Below are 23,360 nucleotides of genomic sequence, written 5' to 3'. Positions count from 1 at the left end.
AGCAAATTAAAATAAAGCACAACACAAAAACTGAACAAAATGCAGTGAAAACAGTGCTTAGAGGAAAATTAATTATTACAAACACATTAAAAAATAAGAGGGCTGGTGAGATGGCTCAGTGGTCTAAAGCACCTACTTAGAACAAGCTTAGCAAAGCAGAGGGACTGCGGTTCAATCCCCCAGCACCACATGCCAGCCAGCCCCAGTGGGCTGAGCTGGACACACACACACACACACACACAAAAATAAATAAATAAATAAATAAATAAATAAATTTTTAAAAATAAAAATAAAAAATAAAACCCTCCAATAAATAGCTGTATGCCTTAATGAAGTTTAAAAAAAGAAAACTAAACCCAAAGCTAAAAGAGTGACTGAAATAACAAAGATTAACCTGCATACAGACAACAGAAAAGTAATACAGAAAATGAACAAAATCAAAAGCTGATTCTTTGAAAAAGTCAACAACTTTGACAATATTCTAGGTGGAATTTTAAAAAAGCAGTCTGAAATTATTAAAATCATGAATACCGTAATACTACCACTGATGTTATAAAAAGGATAATAGGGCAATCCTATGAAAAACTTGTATATCAATAAATTAGGTAATGTGGGCATATTGTTAAGGAACACACATCATAAACTAACTCATAAGAAATGAAAAATATGAATAGAGCTATTACTTAAGTAAAGAAACTAAATCAGCAATGAAAAAACAAAAATCCCAGGATCTTATGGCTTCACTGGTGGATTTTACAAAACACAGCAGAACTGACAAGGAGCACTTTCTAGTTCATTTTGTGAAGTCCGTGATTACCAGGGTATCAACTCTAGACAAAGACACTTAAACAAAACTGGACAAATATCCCTTAACAATATCAGCAGGGCTATGCATACAGCTCAGTAAAGCTGGGTAAAACACTTGTTTAGCATATACAAGGCTCTAGATTCCAACCCCAGTACCACGAGAAAATAATTCAGAAAAATCATTTCAGTGGAGGAAAATACAAAACTCAACAAAAAATTAGCAGCTCTAAAGGATTTTACACCATGACCAAGTAATACATTTCTGAAGGAAAAGAACAACTTAATGAAAATCACTTGATGTAAAGGGGCTAGCCAGATAGTTCAGCAAATTACAGTGCCTGCTTAGGCCAATGCAGGGGTCAGAGGTTCGATCCCCAGCCTGCCATGCCGGCCCTGCTCCCGGGGCGCACTGAGACAGCGAATGAGACTGGGCGTGGTGGTGCACACCTGTAATCCCAGTGCTTAGGAGGCTGAAAATAAGAGGATCACTACAAGTTGGACCTGTGTAGTGAAACCCTATAGACTCTGCACTAAAAAAAAAACAAAAAGGAAAAAACCTTGATGTAATATATACCACATTAAGAGAATGAAGGAAAAACCCTACATGATCATCTCAATTAATACACCAAGAATATTTAGTATAGTCCAACACCTTTCCATGATAAAACATTTACCCTAAGAATAAAAGGAAATATTTTTCAAAAAATCAAGACCATGTACTAAAAATGCACAGCTAACAACATACAAATAGTAAAAGGAGGTGGAACTTTTAAGCTGGGCACAGTGGTACATACCCATGACCCAAGTACTCAGCTTGAGGTTGAGGCAGGAGGGTATCAAATTTGAGGCCAGCCTGAGCTACTAAGGGAGTTCCAGCTACTACACTACTTCATATCTTTTATATCAACTACACTATTAAAAAAAAAAAAAAAAGGAAAAACAGTATGCATTTTTTTCCAACGGAGAACAACATGCACTGCTGATGGAAATTTAAAATGATGTAGTCTTTATTTTTAAAAAATGCATGACTCCTTAAAACATTAATATGACAGTGCCAGGGAGATAGCTCAGTGGCTTAAGTGCCTGTATGGCAAGCGTAAGGTCCTGAGTTCAATCCCCAGTACCAAAACAAATATTATCACACGATCCAACAACTCCACTTCTAGATATATACACCCAAAAGAACTGAAAAAAGGACACAGATATAGATGCAGTACACCAGTATTTACAGTATGAATTGCCACAACAGCCACAATATAAAGAACTTAATTAGAACATAAAACTGGTTTCAATGGGTCTATCCCTTAGTTCTCTACTATAAATTTGTTCTTGAGCGTAATAGGAGCCAGGGTTCCATCTTAGTGCTTTTCTCTGAAGGATACAGAAAGCAACTATGTGTTTAGCCACTTAAGTGTGATGAATAACAGAGTATAGATGTGCACCGAAGTATCAAAACAGGATTTGGACCCAACTGTATGCTCCATCTAATGGGTTTTGTGTATGTTTACCAGAGTATCATAAGAGAGTCCAAAAGATCCACACCATTCCAGGATTTTTTTTCCTTTGTATTTGGCACAAGGTCTCACTGTGCAGCTCAGACTCATGCTGATCCTGTTTTCAGCCTCCCAAGAGCTGGGATTACTGTGCCACCACACCCAGACTTGGTGGCTGACTCAGAGTACCCGATGGCAGGGCTGGTGTGGCATGTGGTACCAGGGATCAAACCTCAGTCCCTGTGCTTGCCTAAGCAGGTACTTAGTCTGCTGAACTATCTCACTGGCCCTTCAGGATATGTTTTAAAAAACTTTTTTCTGGTAGAAATAGTCCAATTCAGCACATGAAAATCCAGATTTGCAAGTTTTGGAGATCAAAAGTGAATCACCAGATTACTCATGTGTAGACGATGAAGATGATCCATTATGATAAAATACATGCTTTAACAGCAGGACAGTGGTGTGGGTGGATGATGGTGATGATGATGGTGTTGGTGTTGATGGGTTTGACACTGACCATGTGAGGCTGTGACAGTGAAATGGAACAAGAATTGACTGATACGAACACAGGGAATGCAGACCTCCATGACTCAGATGATGAAGAAAACAGCAATGTAAGTAGGTATTTGACTAGCAAAAATTTTGTGAATAGCCACACAACCAAATGGAGTGTTCCAATGTTAGAACTAGATCTGAAAACATAGTGAAGGTCTTGGCAGGGGTGAAACATATTGGACAGATGCTAGCACTGCCATTCAATATTAGAAATTGTTAACAGATAAAATGCTACAAGATGCTGTGAAATATACAAAGGCTGAAATACAAGTAAAATGTTCTGTATGCACCAAGAGCCGTATTCAAAAATGTACTTATTATGGTATCTTCATCAACTGATCAGAAAGCATATATAGGTCTGCTGTACTAAGCACAGCTTTCACATGGTGATCACATAAATGTGAAAGATGCAAGAATATGACACAGACTGGGTGTGGTAGTGCATGCCTGTAACCCGAGCATTCGGGAGACTAAGGCAGGAGGATGGTTCAGAATTCAAGACCAGCCTGGACAATAAAGTGAGCTCAAGACCAGCCTGAACTGCAGAGAAAGACCCTGTCTCAAAAAGACAAAAGACAAATAAGTGCTTGCTTAGGTAAGCACAGGAATAGGGGTTCAATCCCTGGGACCACATGCCATACCAGCCCCCCCCCCCCCCCCCCCCCGGGCAGGCACACTGAGACTGGGTGTGTGGCGCACACCTGTAATCCCAGCACCAGGGAGGCTGAAAACAGGAGAATCACTAGAAGTTTGAGCTGCATAGTGAGACCCTATACCAAATACATTAAAGAATAATGGTAACAATTGGTTTACTAATCAGTTGACCAGCACAAAAACTGCACAAAGGAACAAAGGAGAAATTCCAAATGAAATGCTACAATTTCAAAACACAGCAATCTTTAGATTTCAGAAAGATATAACACTGGCCCTGTATATGGCCAAGAAAAGCAAACTGGTACTGCTGATGTCAACATTTCATCATGATGGATAGTGAAATCTCAACATAATGGAAGTCTGAGATGGAAATTTTCAAGAATAACATTGAACATAGAATTGATATTGCTGGCGAATCATGCAGCAATTATGATGTCACTTGAAACAAAGTGCTGGCCAATGACTGTGTTTCATTCGATCTTAAACATGTGTGGCATAAGTAGTTTGATGGCTTACAAAGAAAATAACAAGTGTAAAACATCAAGGAGAAAATTTCTTAGAGGGGGTGGGGGATATAGCTCAGCAGCACAGTACCTGCCTGGCAAGCCCAAAGTCCCAAGTTCAATTTCCAGTACAAAAAAAAATATCTTAAGAGGCTTAGGCCTGGAGCTCATAAGAGATCATTTACAGCAGAAGAAAAATGTTTCTGCCCAGGGAACTATGCAAAAAAGTTATGGAGCACACTGATGAGCTGACAGGTGAACAGGAAGGCACCATATCACAAAGGGTACTGCAACAGAAAAATGAAGATGTCAACTGTACCCTACAAGAAAGTACAAGAAAATAAAACATATGTACTATCAGTATAAGCAATACTTGTGTATGGAACATGCAGTTTTAATGTGTGAAGACTAGCTTGGGTGTGATAAAGATTTTTGGGGGGAAAAAGTTTTTTTTGGAAGTGTGCTACTGGTATTTTCATTGTAGCTTATATGGAAATTTATTTCTGATGTCTTTTATGGACTTTGTACACCAAAAACCAGTCGGTGGTGAAAATTCTGATGCTTTTTTATAAGCAACAAACATTAAAAACTCCGTATTTTGTGGTTTATCTGTTAAGTACTCAGTGTTTAATAAAACCCATAAAATTAAAATTAAATAATTCATCAATGAATTATCAGCACTTGTCTGGTGCTGGAGGTATTCTAAAGATAGGCCCACATTTATGCTCCTTGATGACCAAATTAGTCTTTCCTCCCAGGCAGGGCTGAGTCTATCACAAGATGAATGGATAAACAAAATGAGGGATTTTTTTTTCTTTCTTTTTTTTTTTTTTGGCTGGCTCAGGATGCCTTAAGGGCAGGTCTGGAAAGGCATGAGGATCTCAGGATCAAACCACAATAACCTAAGCCGGACTGCCTTTGCTTAAGAAGGCACTGAAACAACTGAGCTAATGGGCAGGAATCCAGAATGAGGTATATGCATACAATCAAATACTATTATTTGACCCAGGCCCAGCCTGTGAGTGAGACTGCCCAGGGCCCACTGGGTCCTCATTCAACCCAGAGCCTAGGCCCAGCATGTGAGTGGAACTTCCTCCATCAGACAGGCCTAGTGTGGAACCCTGGGGCAGAGAGGCTGGAGGCAAGACCCACGCAGCTGATCCAAGAGCAGAACATCTTGCGAGAGTGGCACAGAGGGTTCACCTCCAACGGCTGTAGCAGAAAGAAGTGGAGCACAGCAGCCAGACCAAAGCCACGCATACCTGGACCAGTTTGAACTTGGCAGATCCAGATCTGGTGCCAAGGTAATAACTCTACCAAAGCTCTACACCAAAAGGTCAGAAGACAGTGCTATACAAAATGACAAAGAGAATGAGCAAAATGCATTCTCAGGCTCTGAGCCCACCCAGAACAAATGCAGGAGACATTAGCATAGAAGAGGGGCCAGGGAGATGGCTCAGTAGAATAAGCGCTATCCTAGCAAGTGCAAGGGTCTGAGTTCAACCTCCGGTTCCACCAAAAAAAAAAAAAAGGCATAGAAGAAACTGGAAATCACACACCTGAAATCTCTGAAATAGTAGCATCTGAAGTAAAGAAACAAATGCAGAAAGGTAGAGAGGAAATCAGACCAGAAATGATTTCTGAAGTAAAAAAAGAAATGATAACTATAATGAAAGTAGTACTAAGTGCTTCTAAAGAAGAAACTGATAAAAAAAAAAAAAAATAGAGGAAAATAGAAAAATAATGGAATCCCTGAATAAGCAGTATAGGAAAGAAAGAGAATGCATGAAACAGATTCAAAGTGCTATACAGGAAATTAAAACCTCAGTCACAAGCTAGCAGAATCGTCTGAATGAAAGTGAAAATAGACTTTCAGACCTTGAAGACACCACTGCAGCTAGTGAAAAGGTAAGAAAAGATCTCTTAAAAATAACTAGGATTCAAAAAAATAATTCAACATCTGCAAGACAATGCAAAAATGAACAACATAAGACCAATAGGCATCAATGAGAAAGGAGTCAATACAAATGATGTAAAAAGAATACGGATGGAAGGAATAGCAGAAAACTTCCCAAATATAGGGAAACAATCTGACAATCAGATAACCAAAGCATACAGAACTCCAAATAACATCAACTCAATTAAAACCACACCCAGACATAATAATCAAGATCCCTGAAATTCAGCACAGGAACAGTATACTAAAAGCCGCTAAAGGAAAGAAATAAGACAACATTTAAAGGAAAACCCATCGGAATAATGGCAGATTTCTCTTCACAAACCATCAAGTCAAGAAGAGCATGGAGCAAAGTACAAGTCTTGCAAGAAAACCAATTTCAACCCAGACTAATATGCCCTGCAAAACTCTTTCAAGTATAATGGAGAAGTGAAATACTTCCATAACAAAGAACAACTAAAGAATTTCATGGCAGCAAAGCCAACCCTCCACAGACTACTAAAAGATACTCTACAGACATTCACTGGCAGGGAAAGCATGAACTTGGAATTGTGCTGACCCATTCTGCAAGCTTGTCTGGTGACCAGAGCTTGCCTTCAAGAGACATCCAGCTGGAGAAAGGGTGCAGAAAGAGATGGTTCTTTTTTTTTTGGCTGGCTCAGGCTGCCTTCAGGGCATGTCTGATAAGGCAGGTGGAGCTGGGGATCGAACTGGAGTCCCCTGTGCCTGACTAGGTTTGCCAGAGCAGGAACTTAAAACAACTGAGCTAACCTGCAAGCCCCAAGGGTGCAGAAAGAGAAGCAGCCCACTGCCAGCAGGCACTTCAGCCCACGCGGGCCAGCTGCTGTGGGCTTCCTCTCTGGACAGCCCCCACACGCAGTGCTCATGCTCACAGTGCTTTCAGGTAGATTTTCTCCACATGTGTTCCAGTGACTAATCTCACACCACCTTCTCATTAAGCTTTATTTTCTCTTCTATGCTGTGAAGCTCAGTTTTAACCAAAGTGCTCCTTGCTCTCATTTACCCTTGTCCAGTCTCAGAAGAAATTCTCTTGACTCCCATTGGTCAGCCAACTTGTGCCTTTGAGGTGGCACTTCCTGGCCATCCTCTGTGCAAGACAAGTACATTGTGTTTGAAGAAGAGTTTTCTCTATTTCTTAGGAAACCAACCCTTCTGTACCATTTACATTGGTACCTGGTATATTTCCAGGAACATAGAACGGAACAAAAACCTTACAATGATAGAGGCAAAGTTCCAGAATCACTGGAATGTGAAGCTCTTCGTGATCCAAATTATTTAATCTAGTTTCTACTTCTAGATGATGGAAAACTCAAGCACACTAGCCTTAAAGTGAGTTGCCTAGTATGGAGAGCCGCTCAGACTGAGTCAAAGCTTGGGTCATGTAAGGACGCTTCTGGACAGCCTTGAGGATGTGACCCCCTTGTCAGCACAGATGCACATCAGGGCATAATTATGTAACTGTGACTTAGTGGTGGACAAATATGTAGGCACTGATGCAGCGAGAAAATAGGATTGTAAGTAGGTGATAACAACCTGTATAAAAATGTACTAAAAGAGGTAGGTGGCTCTTACATTCTGCTCCTTTCTGCCTGCTCTTGTTGCTGATGTCTTGCACATTAGCATTCTTTAACCTGGGGACCTCACCCCCAAAATCTTTGTCCCCCCCTAAATAGGCTAAAACCTAGCCTTATTTTTTATATGATAGCCAACTTTTATGTTTGGTGGGATTACAGCATAAATAGAGTTCTAACTTCTAAGCCACATCTAGATTAATATCCATATATATGCATCACACTCTGTATTCCTTCATAATACTTAATCTAAAAGAAATAAAATAATTATTTGGGAAAAAAATTAAAAAAAAAAATAAAAGATACTCTAGAGAGGGATCAAAATGACCACAACTCCATGAATGAGAATGGAAAGGACCCACTAAATTGGGCAAACAAACACAAGAGAAAAAAGAGGTATACAAAAGCAGTATTTCAATTATTCTCTTGTATACAGTAGCAAAGTATTGCCATCAGCATACACTACAAATGACTTCTCCTGTGCCCTATGGGGCATGATTCTATCTGGGTCTACAGGGTGGATATCAAGGAAGCAGTAGCTCAGTCCCACAAGTGACACTTGGCCACCAGTAAGCATCATGGACACTGTCCACATCCACAACATACTAGAACTTTGTGCAATATCCTATCCCCAAACTGTTAAAAGTGTTGATCATATATTTGCCATTCCAGTATTTATGTTGATTTACTCTTAGTAATTCTTTATTACTATGAAAACTTTTTCTTAGTTGAATTGTTTTTAAATATTTAATTTTTAATTAATATTTAATTAATTTTCTGAATAGAGTTTAATCTTAATTTTTGTTTTAAGATTTATACTGTATCTTTGACTTACAATCTACTTATAAGACATGGTATGATATTATCTCTTAGTATCAGAAACTTTAAAAAGTCTATTTCCATTTTCCGTTGACTTTATATTACTTCTTCCTTGTCTTTTACACACACACACACACACACACACACACACAATGTATATAACCCGACATAAGATACTGTTTTGTAGATATCTTCAATGACTTTTAAATGAGTTCATCTAATATATTTTACATAGCCTTGCATAGCTACCATTTTGAGAGCTCTTTATTCTTTATCCAGGACCATACAGCAACCTTTCTTGCCTTCTGGATTATGTTCTTCGTTATTTTCTATATGCTACATCTGGAGTTATTAGAATATTTTGAGTTTGTATAATTGGAAAATATTTTACTGTTAAGTTTTTAAAGGTATTATTGCCAATATTTTATTGCCATAAAATTCAGTGAGGACATATCTTTTTTCAGTCCTTTGAATTAATTAGGCTAGTTTCTTACACACTTGCTTTTATTTTCTAATGGGGAATAAGATTCTATTTAATCTTGTTCTTCAATAGCTAATATTTTTTTAAGTATATGCTTTAATGATTTTTTTCTTTATAATTAGTTTTGGACAATTTCATTTTTGTGTATCTTGGTATGATTTTATTGTAATTCTTTGGGGGGGGCTGCCGGTTAGCTCAGTTGTTTAAATGCCTGCTTATGAAAACACAATCAGGTGCAGGATACTGCTGATGGATCCCCAGCACCACATAGCTTACTAGACCCACCCTTAAGGCAGCCTGAGCCAGCCAAAAATAAATAAATAAATAAAATAAAATAATTTTTTTTTTACTTTTATACATTAACTTTATTACATATTTTACACGTGGCCCAAGACAGTTCCTCTTAGTATGACCTGGGCAAGCCAGGTTAGATGCCCAATGTAAAGTCACATTTTCTATAAATCTTACAAATAAATTTTAAAAATAAAAAATAAATCCTTCAAATTTCTTGTGAAAAAGGTTCATTCTTCTTGGAAATGTGCTATAATTTCAACTAAATTCAGAAATTTTAAATCTTTAAATATTTATTGCCAATTCAGAAATTTTAAATCTTTACTGCCTACAATCAAATATTATTCAGTCACAAGGAAAAAAAATGCTGATACATGATATAACACAGATGAACTGTTAAGATATGTTAAAATTAGACACATGGCTCCACTTACGTAAAATAATGTAGAATTGTAAATTTTTTTTCTTTTTGAGACAAGGTCTCCTTATGTAATGTAGCCTGGCCTTGAACTATGTAGTGCAGGCTGGCCTCAAACTCACTGAAATCCTCCTGCTTTAGCCTCTTCAGTGCTAGGATTACAGGGGTGCACCACCACACCTGGCTTCAATTGGCAAATTTAGAGAAAGAAAGCACAGAAATTGAGGGAAATGGGAGAAAAGAGATTATTGTTTATTGGGTATAAGGTTTCTGTTTGAAATCCTAAAATCTTCTGGAAACGGTGATCAATGCAAAATATAGTGACTATGCTAATGACACAACACTATACACTTAAAAATAATTTTAAAAATGTTTTAAAGAAAGAAGCTAGCTGGGCCTGTAACCCAGAACTCTAGGAGACTGATGCAGAAAGATCACAAGTTCGAGCTCAGCGTGGTCAACTCGACAAGACCGTATCTCAAAAAATGGGCTGAGGCGCCAGGTGTGGTGGCACACACCTATAAGGCTAGCACTCCATAAACTGAAGCAGGAGGACTGCTGTAAGTTTGAGAATAGCCTGAAATATATAATGAGACCCCGTCCAAAAAAGGGGGGGCTGTGGATGTAGTTTAGTACAACGGTTCTGAGTTTAATCCTCAGTACTATGGGGGGGGAGGGCAAAAGGAAGGAAAAAGTTGGAACTTTTCTTTTATTACCCCAAAACACCACTCTACCTATTTCTAACTTTCAACCACAGCCCCTTCCTCACTACGTAAAGATTAAGTTCAAACTCAATGTAGTTCATAGGGTCTTAACAGATCGCTAACTTCTGCCTCTTTGTCTTCACTGCTTATCAGTACCTACATGAATCTTCTGTCTTCTAGCTAATTTCCTTCCATTATATACCTTTAACATGCATACATCTGTGCCTTTTTTTAAAAAAAAACTTTTATTTATTTATTTGGTAGAGGGTCTCACTATGCAGCTCAGACTCATAGTGATCCTCCTGTTTCAGCTTCCCCAGTGCTAGGGTTACAGGTTTGTACCACCATGCCTGGTTTCGGTGGCCAGCTTAACATGTGGGACTGGGGATTAAACCTGGGTCCTGGCGCTTGCCAGGCAGGCACTCAGACTGCCAAACCATCTCCCTAGCCTTCTGTGTCCTTTTTGATTGTGGCTTTGTCCTCCCACTGCTGGGAACTGACTCAGGACCTCAATCACGGTAAGCACACACATACCTGCTGAGCTACACCCCAGGTTTTAGGTTTTTCTTAACCTACACTTAGCCAAGTTCTAGCCAAGCTTCATCTAAAATGCTTTAGTACATACAGTAAGCATTAACATCCAAGGAAATATGAATCCTCGTATAACTAATAACCCATAAAGAAGTAAGTTGTGCTGCATGTAACAGCATGCACCTGTAGTCCCAGCTACTTGGGATACGGAAATGCAAGAATCACTTGAACCAATACGTTCAAGACCAGCTTCGACAACATACCAACAAATTTTTAAAAAGCACTGTGGTGTAATTTTGTGACAGATCGGGCATGTGCAAGGAATGCCCTGGGTCTGATCCCCAACACCAGGCACAAAGGAAAAGATGGAAAGAAAAGAGGGAGTGCAGGCAAAACTGTGAATTCTAGGGAAATAGCAGTCTAAGTCATCTTTGACTCTCTCTTTACTCTAACTCCTCTATTCTTTGATTCTCATGGAGAATTACTATGTTCCCAGAAATGCAGCTTTCTTGGCTTCTCCTGCAGTTAGGTCCCATCAGTCAGAGGCAGATTCTTTTTTTTTTTTTTTTCCTCCCCACTAAGGCATTGTATTTGTATGTTTTACATCCTTAGAAAAAGAATCCCAAGGTTTTTCCTCCTGTGTGTTTTCGTCACGCTTCTTCATGATCCATGATGCCAGCTGAGGTTGTCAATACAATGAAACCAAACTGACGAGGTGGGAGCAGATTATTCGGCCATTTTTCCAGGTCTTTCAGCTGCACATCAAACCTGGGGCTGATTACGCCACACTTGTTTAACCTGCCTGTGAGGTTCACAACAATTTTTCCAGCCCTGTGATCATCAATGATTTCAAATTCACCAATGTAACCATGCTTCATCATCACAGTTAGAAACTAGACAATGACTTTGGAGCGTGGATAATGAGGACCTGGCATTTGCCTCTTTTCAGCATTGTTGACGCTCTTGAGAGCATCAGCCAGGACATTTATGCGCACCATTATGCCGGCATAGAAAGATGGCGGAAAGAGCCAGAAGCAGACTCTTGAGGCAGATCTTTTTCATGGTACCAGGCGTTGAACTCAGAACCTCACACTTACCAGACAGTTGGTGAACCACTGAGCTATCTCTCTGGCCCCTTCTCCTGCACTTAGATTTGGCCGTGTCACTTGAGTTCTAGCCAGTGGAATATCATTGAAGTGACACATGCCATTTCTGGCCCTGACCCCCACAAAATGTCAACGTGCTCTCTTTTGTGATCCTCTTTGCTTCTGGATGGCAGAATAAGAACACCACATTATCTACATCTGTGCTGATAAAATCAAAAGATAGGGCTTGCAGCAAAAAACAACTATCACAAGTGAATTTTATTTTATTTATTTTTTTGTAGTACTGGGGATTGAACTCAGGACCTTGCACTTGCCAGGCATACGCTTATTCTACTGAGCTGTCTCCCCCACAAGTGAATTTTAAAAAGACAAAAACTGTTCAAAAACCTGAAAACAGAATTACCATACAATTCAGCATTTCTACTCCTGGGTATATCCAAAAGAACTAAAAGCAGGATTTCAAAGTTATTTGTACACCCGTGTTCACCACAGTATTATTCACTAAACCCAAAAGGTAAAATCCAAATACTGATTTGTATGAAGGCAAAAGGCAAAAGCAACCCAAGTATAAATCTGCATAAAGAAAATGTTGATATACACATAATTTACAATAGATGTACACCACCAAGGAGCTAAAGGGGAAAGGCAAGTTGTTCAAATGGGTATAGAGTTTAAGTTTTGCAAAACAAGTTTTGAAGACTGGCTGTACAACTATCTGAATTATACGTAAAACTACTAAATTGGCTGCGTGTGGTGACATAGGCATGTAATCCCAGTATTTGGGAGGCTAAGGCAAGTTCCAGGGCAGTGAGACTATGTCCCAAAAAACAAAACAAGGGGGAAAAAAGTTACTAAATTGTACTTAAAGATGGCTAAAGTGCTGTATTTTATATATATTTTACCATAATCAAAGATAATTAAAAACAGCATTTAAAAATCAAGGCCCAATATCACACAGATAAACAAGCATGAATATTAAGAAATGGTGATAAATGATTTACTTTAACTAGACAGTAGGTACACAGTTTCAGAAATATCCATAAGCAGCCAGCAGTCATATAGCAGTACGCAAGTGAAAATTGGAAGTGAGAGGGCTTGCCTTTGCTCTGAATGACCCTCTTCTGTGGCCTTTATCTAGATGGCTCCCAAAGCCTCATGCAGTCCTGGACGCGGCTTTTCCATGGTAGCTGGATCTAGGGTGTGTGACACTGGGACTGATTCACAGTGGGAATCTAGGATTAAGGGTCTGACTGCTACACACTCTTAGGGATAAAATTTAAGAAAGAATGCTGCTGTGGCCATTGCTTGCTGCTTGTCACTTGTTGTTTGCTGCTTTTACAGCCTTCTGCATGTCAGAAATTGTTTGTCATCTGTGATGCCTAACCATAATGCCACCCTGCCTTGGTGCCAGCCAATTACAGACTAAAACTTCTACAAACTCTAAGCTGAAATAAACATTTCCTTCTTTAACTTAGGTACCTTGTCTAAGTTTTGAGAAAAGTAACTAAGACACCTTCTATTATGGCATTTTACTATTTTTCTTTAAAATTAATGAAATAAGCAGAAGTGAAAAAAAAAAAACTTAAGAGCTTTGAATCCTGAGGATTTTACAATTGATTTCTAATCAGGTAATTTCTATCGTTTAAATTATTTCAGCTTAGCCAGACGTGGTGGCACAGTCCTATAATCCCAGCACTTGGGAGGTTGAAGCAGGAGGATTGCCATGAATTAAAGAGCACCCTGGACTATATAGCAAGTTGAATCCCAACCAGAACTATATAGGAAGACCCTGTCTCAAAAATCATTCATTCATTCATTCACTCACTCACTCATTCATTCCAGGTCATAGAAAATACTGAGACTTCCAAATTCTTACTAATTTAGCACAAATGTTAGAATAATTATTTTTAACAGTAAAAAGTCATTGTATTAAATGTACATTTTCTGAGAATCAGAACAAAGCAGTAAAAGGAAATGTATTAAATTCTGTAGTATTATGAAAAAATATTGCCCAAAAAGTCTGTGTTGAAGTTTTGGCTGCTGATCAGCTTTTGGAAAGTGGCTGCATAATAAGGGTCTGATGTCATAATTTCATGGCATTACTGGGAGGTATATACACAGGAGCTGAGGCCTACTGAAAGAGGAGTGAATTATGAAGGCATAACCTTGGATACTAGATCTGGTCCCAGACCCTTCCTCTCTGTTCTCTTACTTCCTGTTTCCTGGTTGCCATGAGAGGAGCTGCATATGAATAGATAAGACATTCTGAGAAGAATGATCACAGATCCACAAAGAAACCCATGACCTCCTCTAACTCCCATTCTCGGAATTAACTGATTGGTTCTATGTCTCTAAATTTTGTTTTCTCCAGAAATCCTTTTAAAAGAAATCATACAGGGCTGAGGATGTAGTTCAGTGATACAACGTGAGTTTATCATTGATATAACATGTACAAGGCCATAGGTTCAATCCCCAGGACGAAACAAAAAGGTCTTTCAAAAAAGAAATTACGAGTTATGTCTTGAGTCTGTCTTCCTTAACAGACAGCTCAGTGGATTAAAGCACCTGCTTAGGCAGATGCAGGGACTGGGGCTTGATCCCCAGCTTGCCATGCTGGTCACTCCTCCAGGGTACGCTGAGAGAGCAACTGAGACTGGGTGTGGTGGCACATGCCTGTAATCCCAGCACTTGTGAGGCTGAAAACAGGAAGATCACTACAAGTCTGATCTGTGTAGTGGGATCCTGTAGACTGTGTATTAAAATACATTTTTTTAAAAAAAGAAAAACTAAACATAATTAATGAATAGTACTCCGTTAGTATTCCATTATCTCAGTATACCACAGTTGATTAATTCAGCTAATGGACATTGACTCTGTTTTTAAATGTCGGCTATTATGAATAAAACTAGGAGATAAAGATAGGAGATTGAATACAAATTTTGGAATGAAGAAATACATGTCTTTGTGTGATTCCATATTACTCATATATACATGTCCATTTTCCTCATGAATGTAACTTTTACCATTTATATCTGTGCAGTTACATTCACAAAACAGATGTTGACATACATAATTTTGTTCTTATTCCTAATCATTCTGTGCTTCCCAGTGTTTCAGTTTTACTTGAGGTATGATTGACAAAAACTATATATTTAATGACAACATGATGTTTGGTATCACGTGAAATGATTGGCACCATCAAGTTAAGTAACACACCCATGACTTCACACAGTTCATGGTTTTGTGGGGTTTTTGTTTGGTGGGTTGGTGTTTTTTGTTTTTGGGGGGTTTTTTGGTGTTGTTGTTGTTGTTTTTGAGACAGGATCTTGCTATGTAGTTTAGACGGCCTTGAACTCACTATGTGGCCCAAGTTTGCCTTAATCACGGCACTTCTACTGCGTTAGCCTCCCAAGTACTGGGATTACAGGTGTGCCCCCCATGCCTGGCTAATTTGTGTTTTGCTAGGGACAGAGCTAAGAACATCTGAGATACTGCCTTACTTTTATCAGTTCTGGAGCTAAATAGAGATAACTACAACTTTATGGACACACTAAAAATCTGCAAACTGTACGTATTAAAGAGATGAATTATACCTTATATAGGAATTATACCTTAATAAAACAAATAAAATCATGGGAGAGGAGTGCTCTGATCAGAAAGGCAGGGAATAAGAAAACAAAACTGGATTGCTACAAGCATATTTTAAATATCTAACGAGCAAAAAAGAGTCCATAAAATTTAAAAAGGGAAGCCAAATAAAAATACACACCTCCTCTATAAATCAATAGAGATAGTCCAATGGAAAAAGGAGCAAATCACTGAAGATATACAAAGGACTGATAAACATTTAGAAAGATACAGCTGGGACTACTATAGTATAAATTTACTTAAGTATTACTGAATTTATGATAGTTTTTTTATTTCGCTTTTTGCAGTAAAAACCAACCAACTAACCAAATCTACTATTCTGAAAGAATTCCAACAATGTAACATGAGAAATGATGTCTTCAAAAGTAGGGACACAGCCCTAAGTGGAATACCAGAGAATAACAGATTCTCAGGAATTACCTAATTTATTTATTTACCCTACAAATCCATAAATTTCCCATCCAATATTCCTACAAAGTTCTAAATCATCCTACTGCCTTTGTTCACTTTTTATTTTTATTTTATTACTATTTTTTCGTATTTAGAACAGGGTCTATAGGGTCTACAGGGTCTCACTGTGCAGATCGGACTCACAGTGATCCTCCTGTTTACAGCCTCCCAAGTGCTGGGATTACAGGTGCGTGCTACCACACCCAGTCTCATTCAAAGTCTCAGTGCACCCCGGGGGTGGGGCTGGCATGGCAGGCCCGAGCATGGAACTCCATCTGCCTAAGCAGGTGCTTTAATCCACTGAGCTATTTGGCTGGCCCTCATCCCACTAACTTTGAACATCTCCATCTACAACTAAGTAATGTAGGAGCTCATTTCATCTTTAGTCAGCTAAGAATATTTCTCCCAAAGTAGCAAATAAAGAAAAACAATGTATAGAAAAACTGGATAGTACACTTCCAATAAAATTGTAAGATTAATACTCAGGTCTTTTTTATTTTTCTTTTTTTTGGTACCAGGGATTAAACTCAGGACGCTCCATTTGCCAGGGCAGGCACTTATTCTACTGAGCTATCTCCCCAGCCCAGGTCTTTTTAAAAAATGTGTAATATACTTTTAAAATTATGCGGGCCAATTTCAGTATAGATAGTATATATGGTAGCCTACCTTCTTAATAAAATTCTATGAAAACTGTTATAAAATACCTTAAAATGGGTTACTAGATAATTTCAGTAGCACTAGTAAAAACACACCTAAACACATTCAAACAACACACTTATAAAGGTGACAGAAACCAAGAGTGCTGGCATACGCTTGTAATCGCAGCACTCGGGAGGCTTAAATAGGAGGATTATTCTGAGTTTGAGGACAACCTGGGCTACAAAGTGAGGTCAAGGCCACCCTGAATGACACAGCAAGACCCTGCCTCAAAAAGACAAAATAAAACAGAGTCTAGCAGGGTAATCCTTGAACTGATTATTAATAAAACCTCATAACAGACTGTCATTTAGTCTTCTGTGTTAAAATAAAGACACCAAGAGATTGTTTTAAACCTTTAATCATTGAATGGTATTATTTAACAAGTCCTTGAAAAAAAAAAAATTATGTATGTTTCTGCTAAGACCAGCAAATGAAAAGAGCTAAGATTATAACTAAAATGAGCCCCTGAAATAATCTGCTTAAAGAATGATAAGCCTAAAGTAATACACACCTTGAGCAAAATAAACTTTCACATTTGGACATAATAGAGATTAATTTCTCCCTCCTTACCTTATTCATGTTGTTTTCATCAACCACATCTTTAGATATGTCCTGGATTATTTCTGGACACAAAATAAGGAGAATGATTTGCAATGGCCAAACTGCTGCTTTCCGTTTGGTGCTTTCAGCAAAGCCATCTACCAGGTCAAAGAGCTTTTCTGCACACTCTATATTAAAAATGTAAATATTAAATGATATTATTAGATGAAAAGGAAATCTCTGACATTAAATCAAAAGGCAGCACTATCCAAAAACCTAAAGGCTACATTTCTAAGAAAAAAATTTGAGCTTAACTTTCTGAAGTTCAGTTAAATAATGACACAGTTTCATGCAGTAGTAGCAACGCTACGCTGTCTGTCAGGAGAGCTATCTTAATCATGGAACAGCAAGCACCTTAGAATGGTGGGGCTTGTGCTTTGTCTCCATGTGAAGGTTCTTATGCAAAGTGCAAGGTAGTCAAGTGATAAAACTGAACTACTTTCTAAAGAGATTACCAACGTTCTCCAAGTCTGCATTCTCCACCATGTAGCTATGTTCCAAATATTCTGACCTTGCAGGCAAAAGAGTATTACTACTTTAAACATTATAAAGCCTGAGAACAAGAAGAAAAAGTAGTCCTCTCTAACAGCCATGAAACATCCTAGTTATAACTCTAAACATAAGAGTTCAAATAAAGAGTTCAAACTTCTTTATTTGCTCCAAAGGGAAAAGGATGAAGGTGATTTAGAAATATAACAGAAAATATTATTTCCCATTTGATCTCAGATGACTATAGAGTTTGTAAAAATGCTTGTATTTTAAAAATAACTTGGAAAACACCCAATGTTTTTAACCTCACAAATAATCATTTAAATTAAAATACTTTTTCTTACCAGCCATATCAGTCTGTGGAATCTGGTATAGCTTTGTAAATTCATCTGGATAATTTTCTACCCAGTTCCAAAAGGCCTACAAATAATAACAAAACATACATCTTTATATGAAAGTAGTAAACTTTTCTCAATATAGTAAGCACCCCAACTTCTAATTTTCCTCATAAAAATACTGTGATGCATCCTTCCTGAAAGTTAATGTGAAACTATCACTGTCATAATTTTTATTCAAATATTAAAAACAGCAAAATTTATAACCAAAAATTATAACCAAAACTAAAACTGTAATAACAAAGAGAATACACCTTACCTTTTCCAGGCTATTTATGACTGCTAACTGTGCAACCTTCTTTAGGGCTTTAAATTTAAATGCTATTTCTGAGGAGAAAAAAATTTGTTTCAATTAACTTTAGTTATATAATGAATACAAGACAAACCACAGTTGCTAGCAACAATAATTTCTCTTTTCTATACTATTTTTGTTCCAGCATTATTTACAGGCGATGTAAAAGTTAAAACAATTAATATAAACCCAAAGCTCCTTAGTTATACCCACGAAAGACAAAATAAAAAAGCACAGGTGCCTTGAACTTCAAAAGTTGTAAATTTTTTCCTTTGTTTTACCTTTCATAAAAATTGTTTCAAATATATATTTATATATAAAATATGGTCACTGTGAGGCCGCATATGGTAATGCACACTTATAATTTTAGTACTCAGGAGGCTGAGGTAGGAGGATTGCGATGAGTTTGAGGTCAGACTAGGCTACGAAGTGAGTTCAAGGCCAGCTTGAACTTTGTAGCAAGACCCTGTCTCAAAAAAAAAAAAAAAAATTCACTTTGGAACATTTTAAAAATATAAGCCAGGCATGGTGTATGCCTAGTATCCCAGCACTCTGGAATGAGGTAGAAGGACCCCAAATTCCATCCCAGCCTAGCAAACTCAGAAAGACCCTGTCTCAAAATAAAAACTAAAAGTGGGTTGGGGCTGTGGCTCAGTGAAAAGGCCCTGGTTCAATCTCTAGTACCAAAATAAAACAAACACTGTCCAAGGGAAAATTAAAATATGATCCATGACTCCACCATACAGAGACAACCAGTTAACAGTTTGGTCAATATTATTCTATCCCTTGTCCTGTGTATGTATGAAACAAAAATATTTAACATAATGAGATCAGATTGGCCAAACCAAATCTATCCTTTTTACTTTTCATAATATTCCAAATTTAGGACCAGCCAGATAGCTCAGCAGATTAAAGTGCCTGCTTAGGCAGACACAAGGACACCAGCGTGCCATGCTGGCCCTGCCCCAGGGACACACTGAGACAGCGATTGAGACTAGGCATGGTGGCGCAGGCCTATAATCCCAGTGCTTGGGAGGCTGAAAACAGGAGAATCACTATGAGTCTAATCTGTGTAATGAGACCCTGTACTAAACAGATAGACAGATAGATCCCAAATTCCTTTTCCAGATCATTAAAACTTTTTTTTTTTTTTTTTTTTTTTTGTATTTAGGATAGGGTGTAGAGGGTCTCACTGTATAGATTGGATTTATAGTGATCCTCCTGTTTACTACCTCCCAAGAGCTGGGATTACAGGCATGCACCATGACATCCAGTCTCAATCACAGTTTCAGCACACCCTGGGGGCGGGGCTGGCATGGCAGGCCATGGGATCGAACTCCTGGCCCCTGCATCTGCCCAAGCAGATACTTTAATCTGCTGAGGTATTTGGCCAGCCCTCATTAAAACATTCCATTCTCATATGTATTCTTTGATAACTGTATATACAAATCACTTTTTGTGTTCTTTTCAGTAGTAGAACGATATAGTTAATACTGTCAACATGTTAATGCTTTCAAAATAAGTAAACTGTGTCTACAGTTACAGATCAATTACATTACTGAATTAAACTTCAAAGCCGTAGTCTTTCCAGTATGCTTTGATGTTCCTCAAAATATTTAAGCAGTGAATTAAATCATAGATTAATAAAATTTCCCAGCTCTACATTTATTTTCAGTATTTCACTATGATGAATAACAATGAATACTTTCAGATGCAGGGCATTTTTTATGTTCCTTAAGGTAAGCAATACCTGCAAGTGAAAGTGTCTGGTCAAAGAAATGAATATGTTTAAGGCTGCCAAACTGCTTTTCAGAAGAGGTGGGCCAAATGTCATTCCCTCTTACTTCCAAATTTCAGGGTGGGGGGGGCGCATTTCTAAGTGATGGAGCACTTGTCTAGCATGCTGAAGACCCTGAGTTCAAGCCCTAGTACCACACAAAATTAAAATCTTGCAAATTTTAACTATGCACTGAATGGCTGCATATGATAACATAAATTGGGATACACATACACATTCCTGTCCTAATATCTAAAGTGATATTTTGCTTTAATAAAGTTGTTGAAAATTGATTAACATATTACCTGGTTTCTACAATGGTAATATCCTTAAGTCATATGTTTATTTTGACAGTGCTGGGGATCAAGTGCAGGGTACTATATACACTGTGGGTGAGCACATTACCACTGAACTAAACCAACAGCCACAGATCAAAAATGTGAACAAAAATTTGCATTTGAATATGTGCAATACAGCCTTACGTTATTTGTCTTGCACAGGTAGTCTTTTTTTATTTACATCTAGTGAACTAGTTATTGAATTTAAGGCCAATATTAAGAAAACAAAACAATGTATTTTGAAAGCTAAATTATACTATACAACTGTAAACATTTTCAAAACAAATTTAATCCATCTCCTCTTGGGTCAGATATTAAGAACATTGTTTGAAAATATCTTGACCAAGACACAAAATAAAAGTATGAACAGTACACTATGAAGTCATGCATTTAAAGGGTCAGGAAGATAGCTCAGCAGCATAAATGTCTGTCTCACAAGCACAAGGTCCTGAGTTTGAGCCCTAGTACTGAAAAAAAAAAAAGTTACGCATTTAAATTAGCCAGGATACAATAACATATAAAACTGAAAATAATTTTTGATGTGAAATTTAGAAATTAATATTCACTATATGAATGTTCATTCATATTTGGTTTATATTAAATCAAATAAAATAACAGTAATGCTCCACTCATAGTAAATCAATTCCTTTTGACAAGTTTATTTCAAATGAAATAATCATGTAAAACACTTTGGAAAGCTTTAAAAAAATCACATCTTAGAAGTTATACTATCCTCTTCTACGACTACTATTGACATGTTCTATAGGGCAGCAAAACTAGGCACTAAAAGGTTAAGACACTGTATTTTGTAATGCTGTAAAGCTAGTAAGAGATGAAAACAGAAATGTCAGAAATAAGACACCTGGCTTAATTTCTTTTCTTATCTTTTAATCACAATCTGATTATACTTTGCACTGAAACTCTGATAATGTGCTAAAGACTATGCACTATACTAGCTAAACATACTAGTTTACAAACGACAGTCACACTTAAAGAGTTCAAATTCCATATACGAGAAAACCATGGAATTCAAGCTTATGTGTCTCCTTTATTTTACCTAACATTTTGGCTTCAGGTGCATTCATTTTCCTACAAATGACTCAACCTATCATTTATAGCAAAGCATTAAGTTTACAGAATTACAAAAAACAGCATCTTAACCTTTAAGTGCCTAGAATAAATATATTTTCTTTTCCATTCATTTGTTGTTGCACACACTGGCCACTTGTAAGATTTAACTATTATGAGTTTGTCCTTTTATAAACACAGTAAGCATGTAACACTATAATGTAATGGCTTTAACTCTTTCAAGACAAAATCTAAAAGGGGACTATCTGGGTCAAATGGGAGTTTCTATTTTGAATTTTTTGAAGAATCTCCATGCCAATTTCCAGGGCCAGGGATATAGCTCAGTGGTATACAAGCCTGCCTGGCAAGCGCAAGGTCCTGAGTCTGATCTCCAGTACCAAGGGAATTTTCAAAGAAGTAGATATACAGATTTCTATTGTGGCCATACTAGTCTATAGTCCCACCAACAATGTAGAAGCCATTTGATTTTTTTTTTTTTTGATTGCTAGCGCTGTATCATTTTTATCTTTTTAAATTTTTTATTCATTTTAATGTGAAAAACATAAAATAGCAATGAAACAGTTTCAAAACAGGTTAGTAGGACAGTTACAATAATGAACATATTGCATATTATTGTGTTCATAGTAGTTATTCAGAGGACAAGATGTAGACATGACATGTCTAAACAATATCTAAGAAAGGCAGTACAAACCTTTCTTTAAAAAAAACAAAACAAAACAAAAATGGGCTGGGGAGATAGCTCAGTAGAATAAGTGCTTGCCTGGCAAACATGGGGTCCCAAGTTCAATTCCCAGTACCACTTAAAAAAAAAAAAAAAACAAAAAAACTTTCTTCTCTTTGAACTAAGAGAAAGTAGCTGTATATCTAACTATCTTGTATATACATATATATTTTTTTTCACTGTATCTCTTTTTTAAAATCTTATTTATTTGGTACAGGGTCTCAGACTTGCAGTGATCCTCCTGTCTCAGCCTCCCCAGCATTGGGATTATAAGCGTGTACTACCACATCCGGTTTCGGTAGCCAGCTCAGAGCAGGGCCAGTGCAGCATGCAGTACTGAGGATCGAACCCAAGTCCTTGCACTTGCCAGGTAGGCGCTTAGTCTGCTGAGCTATCTCCCCGGCCCTATTACTTGATTTCTTGATGATTCCATTGTGTTGTTTTCAAAGGTTCAAAAGTTAATGAACCATATGTATTACTGGCCATTTCGCAAGAACATTTACATTATAAAATCCACTTTGAAAAAAATTCACTTTGATGCTCTAGTTCAATATAATTAATACAATCAGTTCAATTATAATATTGAGTTTTGGCCCATAGTGATTAATTTCAGATATGTCATATACTTACCCTTCAAGAGTCGTTTTAATTTTGCACAATCCACATTGATATACTGTAGCAATTCGATATCATGGACATCAACATTGTCTTCTGAACAAACAGTCAATTCCTGTAACCTGAAAAGTAAAAATAAAAAAAAAAAATTATCAATTTAAGTATTGAGATATTCTAAAATTCTAAATTCAACAAATTCTTCCCACAAGAATTAGTTTATGGGAACTAAGCTACTGCACTGCAGATGGTAATTTGTAACAGTTGTTTCATGATGGGAGTGCCTGTCATTGTGGTATTCTGAATATGGGCGGCTTGTTATGACATGCCATTTACTGC

At 37.5% G+C, this 23,360-nt stretch overlaps 1 protein-coding gene and 1 pseudogene across 6 annotated transcripts in view; both read right to left on the bottom strand.

Moving 5' to 3' along the window:
* The window catches only part of Nf1 (neurofibromin 1), a 307,973-nt gene that overhangs the window by 220,383 nt on the left and 64,230 nt on the right, over positions 1–23,360 (bottom strand). For all 6 annotated transcript variants that reach the window (XR_002821949.1, XM_004635435.2, XM_023719976.1 and 3 more), the window contains exons 5-8: positions 23,040–23,146; positions 18,452–18,519; positions 18,142–18,217; positions 17,279–17,436 (exon numbers count right to left, since the gene is read on the bottom strand). Coding sequence is in view for 5 of the 6 variants with exons in the window: in XM_004635435.2 (XP_004635492.1) it covers positions 17,279–17,436; positions 18,142–18,217; positions 18,452–18,519; positions 23,040–23,146 (409 nt within the window). In the remaining variant the exon portion in view is untranslated. The remainder of the gene's footprint in view (positions 1–17,278; positions 17,437–18,141; positions 18,218–18,451; positions 18,520–23,039; positions 23,147–23,360) is intronic.
* On the bottom strand, positions 11,414–11,803 carry LOC101583799 (annotated as a pseudogene).

The sequence above is a fragment of the Octodon degus genome, unplaced genomic scaffold (assembly GCF_000260255.1).
Source record: "Octodon degus isolate 3935 unplaced genomic scaffold, OctDeg1.0 scaffold00072, whole genome shotgun sequence".
NCBI lineage: Eukaryota > Metazoa > Chordata > Mammalia > Rodentia > Octodontidae > Octodon > Octodon degus.
The sequence above is the reverse complement of the archived record's forward strand: the minus strand, read 5'-3'. Positions and strand labels throughout refer to the sequence as shown.